The sequence below is a fragment of the Malania oleifera genome, chromosome 8, assembly GCF_029873635.1.
Source record: "Malania oleifera isolate guangnan ecotype guangnan chromosome 8, ASM2987363v1, whole genome shotgun sequence".
NCBI lineage: Eukaryota > Viridiplantae > Streptophyta > Magnoliopsida > Santalales > Ximeniaceae > Malania > Malania oleifera.
The window spans coordinates 16,724,998-16,741,955 of record NC_080424.1 but is presented as its reverse complement, the minus strand read 5'-3'; the positions used below and the strand labels follow the sequence as shown (position 1 = coordinate 16,741,955).

The 16,958-nt window shown below is 37.4% G+C and overlaps 1 protein-coding gene across 1 annotated transcript in view; it reads right to left on the bottom strand.

The window, feature by feature from the left end:
• Positions 1-16,958, bottom strand: part of LOC131162306 (histone-lysine N-methyltransferase ASHH1) — an 86,443-nt gene that overhangs the window by 55,288 nt on the left and 14,197 nt on the right. The window contains exon 3 of the mRNA XM_058118636.1: positions 13,093-13,157. Within this exon, the coding sequence (XP_057974619.1) occupies positions 13,093-13,157 (65 nt within the window). The remainder of the gene's footprint in view (positions 1-13,092; positions 13,158-16,958) is intronic.

Genomic DNA, 16,958 nt, shown 5'->3' with positions numbered 1-16,958 from the left:
CTGAGACCAAGACCGCCTATCCTCCTCCAAAGAAAAACACCAGTCATTCAAGTAGACAAGCAAAGAGGATAGCTCTCCCATCTCCCTGTCATTTAACAATCTACGGAAGTGGAAATCCCAAAAGAAAAAGGACCACCTGGATCAACAACATAAGAAGAAATGGTCACATCCTACCCTGAGCTTAGGCAAAAAAGGCATGGAAAAGTGGTGGACTAAACTACATTCCCCAACCAGGGATCTTTCCAAGACCAGATATTACGACCTCTACCCACTAGGAATTTAATACGGGGAATGAAGAGGAGATAACTCTGAGAAATAGCTTTCTACGGACTCTCCAAAGAACATCTAAATCTCAAATTAGTATCCCACCCATTCTCTCTCATATACTCCATACTTGCTTTTATTTTATCAAGCACAACCACCAAGTGAAAGCCTTAATTTTTGTGGGAGCCTTGACCTTCCATATTATAGGACAAAGCGAAAAAGAAGAATAGCAACAAATCAAAGAATTCAAGAAAAAATATGCAAGAATACACTCTTGACCGATACAAAGACCAAGGACAAACATCCCTTCTCAAAGAAAATTACTTCCATTCAATGTTTTAAAAGGCGAAGGCGTAAGACGAGGCGTTTTAACCCTCAAAAGGCGAGGTGTAAGCCTTAAGGCGTTGGAGCGTAAGCCTTTTGAGAATTTGTTTTTTAAGATAAAAATTTGTAAAAAAATTATATATATTTTAAATAAAGTAAAAATTAAGAAAATCGCAAATATAATGTAAAAAATAAAAACTGGATTTACTTTGCAAAATACTTGTTGGCCATTCAAAAATTGCTAACTTGAATACATGACATAAATCATGACAAGAGATCGCTATACAATTACAAAGTTCAAACTATTTTCATGATGTAAGATACAAGTTCAGTAATTTTGGAAAGGTTGAGGTTCAAGAGTTTTAGAAATAAACTCATATTATGACATTCCTTTTGTACAAACATGTAGTTAAAATTTTCTAACCAAATCTAACTTGAGAATCACACACCCAAAATGCATAAGCCTCAACTAAAAAGGCGCAAAAGGCGTGCTTTTTTTAAAAATGCGTACGCCACAATATGTAATGCGTTAGCCTTTTTGGAATTTGGTATTTTAGATTGAGCCTCAAGGCGTTTTAAGCATGCCTTGCCTTGGGGCGGGCCTCAAGGCGAGCCTCAACTGAGCCTTTTAAAACACTACTTCCATTCAATAAAGATAACAAAGAAGACAACTCCACTATCTCTCTATCGTTAAGAGGTCTACTAAAATGGATATTCCAAGAAACCAAAGGCTGCTCAGATCACCAACAAAGAAAGATATGGCTTTACTTTGCTCAAAACTCAAACGAAAGAGAATAGGGAAAGAAGTGGAAAAGGATGTGTTTCCCAGCCATGGATCTTTCCAAAAACAGATACATATCACGTTCCCACTTCAAGTTTAATGTGAGGAATGAATGAAGGATAAATCTAAGAAAATGGCCTCCACAATCCCCCAAAGAACATCTTAAATGGTATCCTACCCATTCTCATCCAACCCAAACTTACTTCTAATTACTTATACCAAAGGGAAGATTCTTTTAAAGGGAAGCGCCATAACCATTTAGCTAAAAGAGCAGTGCTTTTAGATACCAACTTACCAAGAGCCAGCCCCCCTTCCTTTTTAGACCTACAAACCCATTCCCAACTCACTAAGCAGTCCCTATGACTCCCCCCACCAGACTACAAAAGTTCTCTCATAAATCCTCTAAAAACTTGTTAGCAAACTCCACCAGAATGTTAAAAACAGACAAGAAGTATAACGGGTCAAAAAGACAAACCTAGATTACAAATATTCATCCCCCAAGGGAGAAAAGAACCCCCTTCCAACCATCTAATCTCTTTGTTACCCTTTCCACTACCGGATTTCAAAAATCCACAGCTCTAGGATTACCCCACAAAGGGATCCCTCGGTAAGTCAAAGGCCAATCTAGAATACCACACCCCACTTCAATAGCCCACTCCCTAGCATGCTCAATGGGCACGATCAATGCTGCTAAACCACTCTTTCTCATATTAATTTTAAACCCAGACACCCTCTCAAAAATTGGGAGAATACCCAAGATTCTCCTGAGCAGGGCTATGATCTAGGAAAAAAATGGTATCATCAGAAACTAGAGATTAGAAAGCACCACTCCATCTTTCCCCACTTATAATCCTCTCACTAACCTCCTCTTCACATCCGTATCCACAATCCCACTCAAAACATTAGCTACAAGGACAAATGGAAAGAGGGATAAAGCGTCTCCTAGTCTAATGCCCCTTGAAGCACTAAACTAGGATTTGGAAATTAGTGACTCTTCCACCCCCCACATCTAACTCCCTAATCAAATTTTTCACCTTTTGCCAATAGATAGCCTATGAAAGAAAGAAGAGTTACAATCACGGTCTTTGACCCTTTTGAACTTGGTCTTTTGCCTCCAAATGAAGAAGATTGCCTCTTCCAGCTCATTCTTCAAGGAAACTCTTTTTATCTCCTCACTGTCTGAGATGTTAAACTCCTATTCCTTATCCAATGAAGCCAACTCGTCCAAAAATCTATATTTTCTAACTCTGACATCGCCAAACACCTCCTTATTCCAAACTTTCAGATTCTCCTTCAAACATTTCAATTTTCTCATGAATCTACAGCCTCCCCAACCCCTTTCCATTTCCTCTCCCCGAGACTCTCTAACCAAATACTTGAAAGTGACATGGTCCAACCACATATTCTCAAACCTAAAAAAAGGTAGGAGTGTAGGACCCCACGACAACTTACTAGAATCCAACAAAATGGGGAAATGGTCAAATGTGGTCCTAGGGAGGGTACTTTGAATAAGGTTTGGAAATTTATCCTCCCACTAACTACAACATAATAATCCATCTAGTCTACTAGCCACCATTTTAACACCCCCCCCCCCTCTTTTCCCAACCACCACAAACTACGTCAAATAAGTGTTCCCCAAGGGGAGATCTCTCAAACCACATTCCCTTATTAACAAATCAAAGTTCTGCATACAAGCATAATTCTGCCTCCTCCTTTCTTCGCTCTGGGAAATCTCCCCGCATAAAAATCACCTTCCACAATCTACCTAGGGAAGCAAAAAAAAACAAAGTCAAGATCTTCCCAAAAAAAAACTCCTAAGATTAGGTATAGAAGGCTCATACATAGAGGAAACCCACCACTAACCCCTCTCTCTTACTTCAAATAACACAAAAAGAGGAAAAAAACCCGTCCGAGTATCCACTTTGGATATAGATCGAGAGTCCCATATGACAAAGATACAACCTAAGGCACCAAGTCAGGATAAAAATTCCCAATCCCTACAATACACGGCCCAAATTCTTCTAACAAAGCCCTCCCCCCCCCCCCCCCCCTTCTCCCATCTACCAATTCCAATTTAGTATCTTAGATAAGGACAATATTAGGGGAGTACTGGTCCAAGTCTTCCTTAATCAAGTTCCTTTTCTAAGCTCCCTTAACCCTCTAACCTTCCGACTAACTATCTTCATAATTTGACACATTTACCGCCCTCCAAGTTTATCGACAATACAAGGTTTTCAAGATCTTTTTGAACTTTCATTTTCCTCCTCTCGTACGTCCTAGGGCTTAAACCACCCTCACCAAATTCCCAAAAGGATCTAATAATTCCAAGTCGAGGTCCTAAATTTTTTTTTTTGTCAATCTAAGCTATCTCTCACCACCCTCAAACCTAAACCCATAGCCCTCCCTCACAAAGTCCTCCCTTTGGCATAGAGTTTCCAAGGAAAAGTTGACTAGGAAGAGGACGGAGACCTTCACTAATTCTAGATGGACAAGGATCCTCCTTAAGAAAATCACCCTTCCCAAAGTCATCCCCCCCCCCCCCCTTCTCTCAACACCACAAGAAGGAATAGTTGAATTAATCACTGGAGAAAGATTGAGCCCAAGGCCAGGGTCAAAGGCAAAGGCCCCTCATCATTTAAAACTTTCAAATGGTTAAACATATGACTAATAATGTTTATACCTACACTATAATCCTTGAATAGATGGATTAGACCCTCGTCTTCTGCAAATTCAAGATCGGCTCTCAACTGATCAACCGATAATTCCCTTTCAGATTTACTAACACTGCCCATCTCTTCTTCCAAATCATAAAACAAGTCCTCTTCTTCTTCCCCCTTTGGTCCTATCATCATCTTCTCCCTCGAAACTGAGGACAATGGAGGAAATTGATTATTGGTTTCGATTAGCTCCCTACTGTTCGTGGGGATCCCTAATCCATTGCATTTATCCTCTAGACCTTCTCTAGCCAAAGAGACATCTAAACTCTGCCCAATCAAGTTACCCAAACTTGTGTGTGTTGTTTTACCTCCTCCCACCTCTTCCACAGGCCTGTGTTGTTGCATTTCTTCTTTTGAACTCTTTTCAATAGCCCCTATTGGTCCAATATTCTTTCTTTTGACAACCCATATTGGCTTTGGTTTCTTCAGCATGTATTTTTGGGGCTTAGAGTTGCTGGCCCAGCATTATCCAATCCTTTTAGCCCCACAAAATACCACCTAGAAAATTTAAAATAATTCCCTACATCCCTACCAACTAATCGCATGGAATTAGGATTCCTAGAGTAAAGAATCCTCCCTAGTCCCTATGATTATGTAAAGTTTCCTTTCCTGAATCCCCTCTCGTCATTGAAGCTCCTCTGATTGCATCAATGAAGGTGATTTTAGGTGAAAGTCTCTTAAACAAGCTACTCCTCTCACTTTTCTCCTCTAGTCTACCAGTCGAGGAATCGCAATTAGAGCATCTCCAACTACCACTATTAGGTTTAGAGGGCTCATTCATAGTCAACGAAAGCTCCAACAAAGCAGCGACAAAGGCCCTCCACCTATTTCTTTGATCTCCCCCGGGAATGTGCACATGTTGAAATCTTCCTTAGTTCTCCTTCTTAAAGCAAATGTATCTTCCTCTATCATATTCAATGATCTTAAGGCTGACTCTATCCCCTATTTTTTTGAAGCTTAAACCTTTTCAAGCCCCTGCGATCCCGTCTCTAGCCTCAAAAAGTACCCCCATTAGCCTTAGAGCCAACACAAGCTCCTCTTTCTCCATCACTAAAAAGGAAACAAGTTTCCCTGCAAATTTCGTGATGCGATATGTTGAGGAATTCAATTGGTTTACAAAAACCACCTCTTTTTCAATTTTGAAAGTTGCATAGCCTCCCATCCCTACTTCAAGAACGAGAAGTGCAGCTTGCGGATCGACTTGGGTTATTTTAACGGTGTATGGATTTGCTAGTGGTAGACAAGAAGACTAGTAGATATGGTGTAGATTTTCATTGGCATTAGTTGAAGGAACTCAAGTCTAAAGAAGAGCTTTCAAAGGAATATGAAAGTTTCTAAAGATGTAAGAGAGTTTTCCGATGGACAAATTGTGGTCGACGAGAAGACTAGTAAATGCAAAGTAGGTTGTTGCTAGTAGAAGTCGAGCAATCTTTGATGTCTAAGGAAGAGTTATCGAACGAAGATGCGAATGCCTAAAGAGAGTTTTCCTATGGGCGAAAGAACTTTTTAGTAGTAGGAGAAAAGTAGGGTTCAGTTACTGCGATTTTATTGATGCTTGGGTTTGATTTCTGGGTTAGGATATTGTGGGGAACAGGTTTCAAGGCATAGGAGTTAAGAGGGAAAAGAGACGTGCAGCTCACCATGCTTGCTATCTTGTAGGAGGGAGACGCCGAAAGAAGAGCACCTCATTTGCAAAGGAGATGGGCAGCAGCTATAAATCTTCTCCGATAAATATTGCATAACCTTATAATATTAAAATAAATATCTCTATATAACATTATATCATTAAAATATTATAATAAGACATTATCATAGTTGTATATATGAATATATTTTATTATTTTATTCAATCATCATCATCATTGCTACTTTCAATTTTCATAACGAATCAGTACTCTTCTTATACCATTACCAAACACTACTCTTGACTTTCATATCATATAGTTAAAAGAAATTGCTAACAATATTTATTAAGTTAAATAAACCAAACACTACTCCTAACTTTCATAACTAATAGTTAAAAGAAATTACTAACAAATACTTATTAAGTTCAATGGTTTTTTCAGATAATAAAAGAAGGTATATTAGATCGAGAGAGAAAAGTTACAAATTGAGAAGACAAAAAGTCCACCCAAAAAAATAGAAAACAAAAAAGCAAAAAAGAAAAGAAAGAAAAAATAAAGCAAAAAGCATAATTAAACAAAGGAAACCCCTTTTCAAACCCTTCCCATCGTAATTGACCAAGCATAGTAGTCAAATCAAGATTCGAATCGTGAATTAAAATCCCAATTTCATGAATCGAGAATAGAATCAAATTGTAAGATTCAGTGCAAATTTTGAAAAATCAATTGTGCATATCTATAAAACAAGTAAAATAATAAAATAAATCGAAACTAAAACAAATATGGATCATCCATGCAGATAATTGGAATGCCGCTTCCCTTCGAAGCAAGTTTTGTAGGTGCAAATCCTACCATGATCTATTTATCTCGTACATATATTGACATAAAAGGAAAACTAGCCATATGAGCAAGATACCATGATCTAACCATTCCATCTCTATCAAGTATCAAGTTAAGCCATAACACTTGTTATGCGACTCAAAACTAAAGCTATATTCAAAAGTACGATAAGGACACACAAAAAATTCAAAAAATTTGGTATTCATGCCTATGATCTAAGTTTACACGTTTAACAATAAAAAATTCATATGCATGCTTTCTTTTAAAAATAATAAGGAGATGAATCAAGAAAAACTTAGTGGAAAAATGAACTTTATGGTTTTAAAAGGAATGAATCAATGAAAAAAATAAAAATTTGAACTTTATGGTGTTTAATAAGAAAAGTCATTTTTAATACATGAGCTTGCTCATTAAACTAAAACAAGAAGAGAAAGTAAATAAAAATAAATAAACAAAACTTACTAAAATATATAAGCTAAGGAAAATCATATCTTTAATCCAGACAAGTAGAGAGGGCAACATGCCAACCAAAAGCTCACCCACCTAGTTGACTTTGGTTTTCTTCTCAAGATAGGTTTCCTTCTCTTACTCTGGTTTTCTTCTAATCTTCCGTAATTGTAGAAATAAGACATGTAGAATGAGAAGGCCAATAACAAATAGAAGGCTACCATGAAAAAATAAAAAGGTTTTAAAATCTTTAAGTTGGGTTATAGAGGAGTTGCATCCAAATCTTAGGATTTGCACGATTCGATTCAATTCACCGACTCATCAGGTGAATCATACAATTCACCCCAATTCACTACCATCTGTGATTATCCCACGCAATTCAAATCAAATTATGCCTTTCTCAATACGAATCGTACAATTCAAATTGAGAATCATGCGATTCTAACAACTAGTCACTGAGCACATCAAACTTGCTAGCTCCGTTGATCCTTTTTCACTTCAAATTCACCTCAATAAAACGCGCTTCCTTTCTCCAACATCACTTGTTAGATTACCACTTCACCTAAAAGCTTAAGTTGTTAGGTTGTGGGTCAACAATGTCTATCAAGTTTTAACAATCCCCCGCACATGCGGCTCGATAGCACATGGAGAGATGAACACACACTAATAACACCCATTGCAGGAAATACAATATTTTTTAAAATACCACACAAAATACACAAGCAACAAGATTAGAACCCAGGACCTCCTAGTAACCAGCTTTGATACCATGTTAGATTACCACTTTACCTAAAAGCTTACACTATTAAGTTGTGGACCAACAATGTATATCAAGCTTTAACATCATTCATTTTCAAATCCAATTTATCCAATATCTCTTGGGCTTCTAAATCCTTCCTAGAAATCAACACCTCTGGTGCAGGTAAATACCATCATTGCACTGCATTTTGTTCTCCAACCCCTTATTATCAAAAATAGAAACCCCCTCCAATCCTTCCATCAGTGCTAGATGAAAATATGAAAGGTCCCCAAGATCATCACAGGATTTAGAATCATAACCATATTGTCCCCGAAACCCATCGTACAACAAAGCCCCATCACACTTAAAACTCAATAATGTCATCACTGTCCTTATCTAAAAAATCTTCCCATTTCTTTACCTCATTTTCTTTGCTGGTTCAATTATTTCCTATATCCTTCATCATAACAAGTGCATCTTCCACAATACTCAAATCTCCTGCGAAATCTCTTCTTAAAATCTTTGACCTTATCTCACCAGAATAATCTCTCTTCATATCATACACATTCCTCAGTTTTGCACCTAGTTCAAGTGCTAAGCCTAGAAAAAAGACTTCCAACACAAAGAATGAAGATCCTACATGGGATCATTGTTCCCGAATCAATGATAAGAGGATGCACTTGAAGTGCAACTTTTGTAGGCTTGGAAGATGGGGTGGCAAAATTAGAATGAAACATCATTTTGCGGGGGATCATGATAACTTTGCTCCCAGTAAGAAGTGTACAGAAGAGGTGAGGGAAACATTTGTGAATCTTTTGGAAGGAGTAAAACAAAAGAATATTGAAAATGAAAAAGAAATTTTTCAAAAAGAGTTTGGAGAACAAGAACAAGAAGTTCAAATTATAGGGAGGACAAAGACGAGGCACCATAGATGCTTTTGCAAGTAAGGGCAAAGGAGTAAAAGGGAAAGGAGACATGATTTATCATTTAACTTGGTGAAGAGTCCATTATTTGCATCAATGATGAAAATGGTTGGGGAATATGGAAAGGGATTGAAGTTCCCAAGTTATCACGAGGCTAGAGTCACATTTTTTTAAGAAATAAGTTGACAATGTCAAACAAATTATGGAAAAATATAAGAAAGAATGGGTAAAACTAGGTGTACTTTGATGTCGAATGGATGGACCAACACAACACAAAGGCATCTCACAAATTTTCTTGTTAATAGTTCTAATGGCACGGTTTTTCTCAAATCAATAGACACTTCAAGTGTGGTGAAGAATGCTTACAAATTGTATGAATTGCTTGACTCATTAGTGGAAGAGATTGGAGGGGAAAATGTGGTTCAAATGGTGACGGCTGGTTCCTCACCTTATGTGGATGCCAGTGAGCTGTTAATGGAGAAGAGGAAACATATATTTTGGTCTCCATGTGCAGTCCATTGCATTGACTTAATTTTGCATGATATTGGAGATTTTCCTATCTTTCATAATACAATTCAAAAGGCTAAGGAGGTTTGTGTCATCATTTACCGACACATATGGGTGCTTAACATGTTTAGAGAGTTTCTAGGAAAAAAAGAAAGAATTGAAGAGAACTAGGGTTACAAGGTTTGGTACATCTTTTCTCACTTTGAAAAATTTTGATGAAAACAAACTTGATCTTCGAGCCATGTTTGCATCAAAGGAGTGGGACATGTGTCAATTAGGGCTACAAACGAGACGAGTTGAGTCGAGATGAGCTTTAACATGTTAAAGCTCTGCTTGAAAGAAAAATAGCTCAGCTCGAGCTTCGATTCAATTCGAGTTGCAAAATTCAAGCTCGAGCTCAGCTCGAAAAATTATTCATTGGCTCGAGCTCAGCTCGATCTCAATAATTAACACAAAACCAAGGCAGCCCAATTGAATATTTGAAATTTTAGAGGCCATTAATGGCCAACTAGGCTTAAAATGAAACACTTAAGCCCATCATGGAACATGCCCATAATATAACTTTAAAAGGCAAGGATGAACCCATAAGTATACAAGCCCACAACATTAATTATACAATGATTATGCAGGCCCACAATGAGCTGGCCCGCAGCCTTGTGGGAAGGTGGATTGGGGGGGAAGCTGGGCAAGGGATTTTATAAACTATTGAGGAGGCTAACAATCTTTGTATTCCTGATGTAGGACAAAAATGCAGCCTGATGCTCTTTGCCTCTCTCCCCCATGCTTCCTCCCCACTTCAATCCGTTATCCCCATATCCCACATCGGAAGATTGAACTCTTCCTAGGTCTCTCCTCTTCTATATTAGATTCCTTCCACATTTGTTTAATTAATTAATTAATAACTAGTAGATATTTTTGAGTTTTTTACTATTTGGTTTATTTGTGTGATCCAATAATTACTCCATTAACTTAAAAAAATAAAATAAAATAATATTTTAATTATTAATTTTAAAATTGAGCTCATTATTGAGCTGCTCACAAGCCATACCAAGTCGAGCCCAACTATGTTCAAGCCTGGCTTGTTAATTAAACGAGCCTAAAAATTGAGCTTGGGAATCGCTCATTTAGACAATAAACGAGCCCGAACAAGCTCTTACGGAGCTGAGCTCCCGAGCCACTCATGAGCGTCTTGGTTCGTTTGCAGCCCTAGTGTCAATATGCTTTGAGGTTGGAAGCTAAGAAAGTGGATGTCATATTATTGTGTGATGATAAGTTTTGGAAAGCAATAAAGTATTGCTTGAAGTGTGTGAGCCCACTTGTGAAAGTTCTAAGGCTTGTTGATGGTGATGTGAAACCAGCAATGGGGTACATATATGAAGCCATGGATAGAGCAAAAGAACAAATTGACCAAAACTTTAATCATCAAAAGACTAAGTATGATCGTATTTGGAGCATCATTGATACAAGATGGGACTTGCAACTCCATAGGCCCCTTCATGCAGCAGGATATTTCCTTAATCCGAGGTAAATTACATTGTCCAAAAACTAAATCAATTTGATAACTTGTTATGTCATATGTGAGCGGTAAGCCTATTACCTATGCATCTATCTTTATCACTTCTTTTATTTGCAAGTTCCAATATAGTGATGGCTTTAATGCGGACATGAAAGTCAAAATTGGTCTACACAACCCTATTGGAAAAATGTATCTGGATGTTGAAACAAGGATCAAGATTGATCAACAATTGGAAAAGTTTAAAAAAGCTGAAGGGATGTTTGACTTAAGCAAGGCTACTCTAACAAGAGACAAGAAACAACTCGGTATTATATCAATCAAATATTTGCCTAATTGTCTTTATGATAATTTTTTTATTGTTTAGTTTTTGGTTTTTGGTTCATAACCAAAAATACAATATAATGTTTATTCATTTGTTTTGATAATACGTATAGCTTTATGGTGGGAGAGTTATGGAGAGGAGTGCAAGCAGCTTCAAAGACTTGCAATACAAAATCCTAAGACTCACATGTAGTGCCACGGGATGTGAGAGAAATTGGAGCACATTTGATCATGTCCACTCCAAAAAAAGGAACCGATTGGAACAAAAAAAAAGTAAAATCTCTTGTTTTTTTTGAAGTACAATAGTCAACTAGAGCTAAGGCAAACGAGGAGGCAAAAAAGTGGTGAGACATATGATCCAATTTTTTTATCAGACATGGAATTAGATAATGAATGGATTACCGAAAAGGATGACCCTCGTCTACGGGAAGACATTTCATGGATGAATGCCAATGAGTGCTTTGAAGATAATGGAGGAGTTGGAATAGCAAGAAAAGAAAGAAATGTATGAGTTGTACGACTTTATATTGGTTGCTTTTAAGTAATTAGTGATGGAGCATTAAAAATAATTGACATATTTTAATATTTTCATAATGTCATATGATAATGTAGGATCAAGGAAACTGAGATTTGATTGTAGAGGAAAAGGAAAAAAATGTTGAAGAAGATGACATTGAGTTTATTGATGAAGAGAAAGAAGATGAAGAAGAGGGGGAACAAGAAGCGATGATTGTGGTAGACGATGAAGATGATGATGATGACGATGACCTTGCATTAGGGGAATGGGATGATGAATGATGATGTGCTACATCTCGCATTAGTAGTCTATATTCTATCATAGGGTTTAGAGTTTGTTTTGTTTTATGAATATGAGAAGTGGGCTTCTAGATCTCTTTTTTGTTTTTGAAGATGACATCTCGTAACACGTGCTAGACATACAGCTTTGTGGCAAATTACCATAACTTGATACTTGATAGAGATGTGATGGATAATCATGGAATATCTTTTTGAATATGACTAGTTTTTCCTTTATATAAATATATGTAGAGTTAAATAGATCATGGTAAGATTCAGACCTACAAAACTTGCTTCAACAGCAAGCTTCGTTCCAGTTAACAACATGATTGATCCAAATTTATTGAAATTTCAATGTGTTGCCATTTTATTTTGTTGTCCATAAGTGCATGCCATTTGGAATCAATTTTTCAAATTTTGTACTGAATCTTATGATTCGATTCTTGATTCACGATTCACTAAATTGGAATTTTGATTCACGATTTGAATCTCGATTTGAAAACTATGTCGTGAGAGACAGTGAAGGCCATTCACACAAGAACACATTCTCAAATTTCCTCTCTATTGCAAGCGAGAGAGAGGATGCTTCGAGTTCAAGTGTTCAACTATTCAGCAGAGAAGAGGCTTCGAGCCTTCAAAGAGATAAGATCATCGTCGAATGTCGATGAGGCTAAGATGTCCATGACTAGAAGCTAGGAGGGATGTTCGAAGTTTGAGATGTCCAGCAACTGGAGGCTAGAAGGAAGGTTGTCGCAAGAGCTAGCGAGCCTAGCATTTAGGTCGCGGTTGGCAACAACATCTCAGAGCATCTGCTCAATTGATTCAATGTACAACTATTTTCCTAATCAAATAATACCTCCCCATCCGAAGGGAAGATAAAACTATTTTAAAGCTGCCTCTGCAGAACATTCAGATTGGACAAGGAGAAAAATCAAGAGAACAATATAAGAGCTTTTTAATCTTAAGTTCAATATTTATTCTAATTCAGTACTTAAATAAGTGAGATATCAAACAAAGCCTTAATCCACAGACAAGAAAGTTGATTAAAAAGACATACTTTTATCATGACAGAGTAGGCATACTTCTTTTGCGGTTATAGAAACCCATCTATTTCTTTTGCAGACCAATCAATTACTTGACAATAAATAATAGTACGCCTAATTCCATGAGGAAAACAACTCAAAGAAAAAACATTAAAACAAATAAGTACTGGGTAATTTTTTCTAACCAAGAAAGTAAATTCACCATAGGAAATTAATAATGAAAGAACTAGAACTAAAAGAAACACAATCTTACTTTCGATACGAGAAGTCATTCTGATTAATATGTATATACTGAGGCAATTCTTCAATTTGTTGATCCTTCAAACAAAATATCTTCGTGGTTAATTAATGTAAACAAAAACTTCTCACACTACTAAAAAATGCACAAATAGATATCATATTGCTCCATATGACAAAAAACATGGAAATACATGAGCAAATTATTGCCTTGTGTCCATCTTGTGCTAGTATTAATTTCAAAATAATACAATCAAAATAAAAAACAACTTAAAGAAATTATATTAAAATATATTCACGGGCCATAAATAAGAAGAAAACTGCACATGTGTGTGTGTGAACACGTCTTTGTATATATGCGTTTGCATGCACTTAATGCAGTGTGAGAGGAAAGGATGGAACATTGGGGACCTTCAGAAACTATCATATTGTATTTTAATGGTTTTCTTTAGTAGAGTTCTATAATTTTATTATGTCATAGAATAAGAGATAACTAAAGGTTTTCTTTGCGAGGTAAGTAATATAACACTAATTAGGTTCTAATGTTTTTTTTTTCTATTTTCTGAGCTTGTTCGAGTCTTAACATGCATTACAAGATATTATGCATATTATAAATAGAGCATGAGACCTAATTATTTTTCGCAGTTCTCCAATTATCACAAATATCTCTTCCTATCCATTTTCTTTTCAATATGTTATCAAAGCAACAATACAAGACCTAAACCCTTAAAAGCCCCCACCACGAAAGTGTCACCAAACCAAGACCCTAAGCCCCTTATCCATATGACTCTCCGACATCCTAGGAGCACATCCCGAACCTGGAACAGCTACAATCTTTGGTGTAATTTGTAAAAGCTTCACTGCCAGTTTTGTTCAATCACATGCCAACTCAGAACTTAACAATCTGCCAACCCTCAAAAGGCCATCCCCAGCCACCGCCTCACACACCAATTGCTAGCCAACAAGTCCGACACAAACACACCAACATGCAATGCTCCTTTAGGCACATAGCCCTTGTTTTTGCCCCAATTTGGTCTGTCGTTCAATTCTCTCTATAAGCCATACTAATAGGTCAGCAATTTCAAGTTCTTCATTGGTAATTATGATTATTTTTTGTAATAATTGGTCTTTTGGTCTGCCATTGGCTTTTCCATTGTTGACATTTAGTATTTCTCTATAATGGAGTCCATGAATCCCATGAACTTAGTTCCCTCTCTGTTACCACAACTTACAATGAAGAAGTTGAATGTCAGTGACTATTTAAGGGTCTAAGGCCGTCAAGATTTATTAAAAAAGTCTGAGCATCTAAGTTATCTAACTCAGTCTGCACCTAGTGATGACAGGGGAAAGAGAAATGAATCTAGGACACAATAATTCTCTCATTGCCATGGAATTCTAAAGAACCTCAGATCGCTAGTATGTGTATGCACCTTGATAATTACAAGAAAATCTGAATTAAAACAAACTCTTATATTTTAGTAAACTGACTCGCAAGCATAATCTCTCTTTGGAGTATTTTCAATTGCAGCACAAGGATAGGTGTTACAAAGAATTTTGCAGTCGGAGATGAAGAGCATTCTCAAGGAGTTGAATGCTGTGCATCCGATTTCTGCTGATGTCTGCGAGATGCAGTAAAAAAGGAAGCAACTAACAGTTCTTCAAGTTTTGGGAAGGGTAGCCAAGTATTTTCAGAAATGATTACTGAGTAATGTGCAGATGAAGCACATTCATGAGGAGTTGAATGTTGTGCATCCCATTTTTGCTGATGTATTTAAGATGCAGAAACAAGGGGAGCAACTAACAGTTCTTCAAATTTTGGCCAGTTTGAAGCATGACTAGAACCAATTGGAAAACAAATTTACCATCCTCTGCTAATCTTTAATCGCATGTTTTTGCAAGCCTTTTCTCGCAGAACTTCAAGTACTACTAATTCTCGCACAAAGTGCTCTGAGTTTATCAAGCAAGATGATACAGGCAATCAAATGGTAGCAAGGGTTCTCACTATGGTCCAGTAGATCATGGTGGTAAATACATGCATAGGTAGAGGTATATCGGTAAAGTGTACTCATTGCAGATGACTAGGCCACATGGTTGATCAGTGTTGAGATTTGCATGGTCACTGATGTTGCAACTACTTTAGTCGTTGCAGAGCATAGAACCATGTTCGTTTCAGGCTATGAATATTCTAAATTTCTACAATGTTGTGCATCAGAGCAGGCATCTTTCTCTCTCACATACCTTGCTCAGTTATGTAAACCTACTGCTTGTCTTGGTTTGTATAAACCTACAGCTTATCCACTATCTCTTCTTCAAGACCTTGGGTTATAAATTGTGTTGCTACAAAAGCAAGAATAATGAGTTTCGGAAGAAACCAAACCTAAATCAAGCCCCTTACCCATCACACTCATATATTCACAAAAAAAACCCGAAAAACCATACCCAAACCTATTCATCACTCATCCTCCGCAATGTGATCGATCCCTGTATTTCAATCCACAAAAAATATATACATATATATATATATATGCTTCCCCTTCAAGTAGAAAGGCAAGAGCATGGAACATCGTTGAGAGAACCAGAAGTAGGCAATTCACAATTTCCCTTTCAGAAAAGGATCAAAGATGGCAGGAGAAGGAATTTGGTTTCTTCATGTTGACGAAGACACCAAAACCTTGGCGATAATTTGTAGAGCTCCAAATTATAGGCAAGTGTGAATGGTTTTGAGAGATTCTTCGTTGGAGAAAAGACCACACAAAGGGGCTTTGAGCTTAGTTAGATGGCGAGGAGACAAGCTTTCTAGGAAGGGCAGGATTGATGACAAAGAGGAAGAAACAATGGACCTGCGATTGAGATGCCTAGATTGTGGATCTACTAATATCGACAAACACTTCAGCCAAAACATCAAAAAATTCATGTTCTTAAGGATAGAACAACAACAAATCGAATGAGACAATCTTCCAGTGTGACCAAAATCAGATGAGGAGGTTTCCTAAAGCAAGCATTCTAGAAGACCGGGGGAGATGTATGGAGCACTAAGTTTCCTGCTCTGGAAGAGATTCAAATTTGAATGGAATGAAACTTAAAGAGTTGGCCATCCTACACGCCACGCAATTAAACCCACGGAAGCTAGAGAGAAAAATACTAAAGTGGGCTCATCTCTAGGCTTTGCCAACAAACATTCATCTTCTAGGCCCATTCAAGACAAAGCCCAACATGCATTTAAAATACAGCCCAATTCTGTGTTTGGCATAGAAGCCCAACCTCAAGGTTTCCACTCCTACAAATAAGTGCTCATTTGAGACAAGCCCAAGGCACCCACGTTATCTAACTTGAAGAGTGACTCAAATGAAACCTATAATTCAAGGGAGGGAAGCAAATCTCCTTCATCTTCAGCCAAAATCAAATCCGAATAGGAATCTTGAAGAGGTTCTTGGTAGTGTGCGATAAGATCAGGTCCCACCCGGAAGTGGGGGCTTAGATCAAAACAGCGGCAAACAAATTGCCGTATTAGAGAGAGAAAACTCGAAGAATAGAGCAGAAAACCTCAACCCTATTTTGTCAAATTATAAAGGGGTCCTTATTGGCAGCCTCCGTAGGATAAGCAAACTTCTAGAGATTTATAGATGCACAAAATTGGAGAGTCCCAAAATTGGGGATTCAACTACTTTCCTTCCAAGGTGTTGCGAGTTTAGACCAAGTCCATTCTCTTATGAAGAACCAAGGCCCTATAACCCCTTTAACCCATACAGCTTCTACTGAAACCTTGGAATCTCCTCTTGTGCCTAATATGTTCCCTAATCATTAATCTTTCAATTTAGGACACAATGCTCCAAAGGCCATGCAAGCTAGAAGTCATGATCCCACATCGGAAGTGTACTAGGT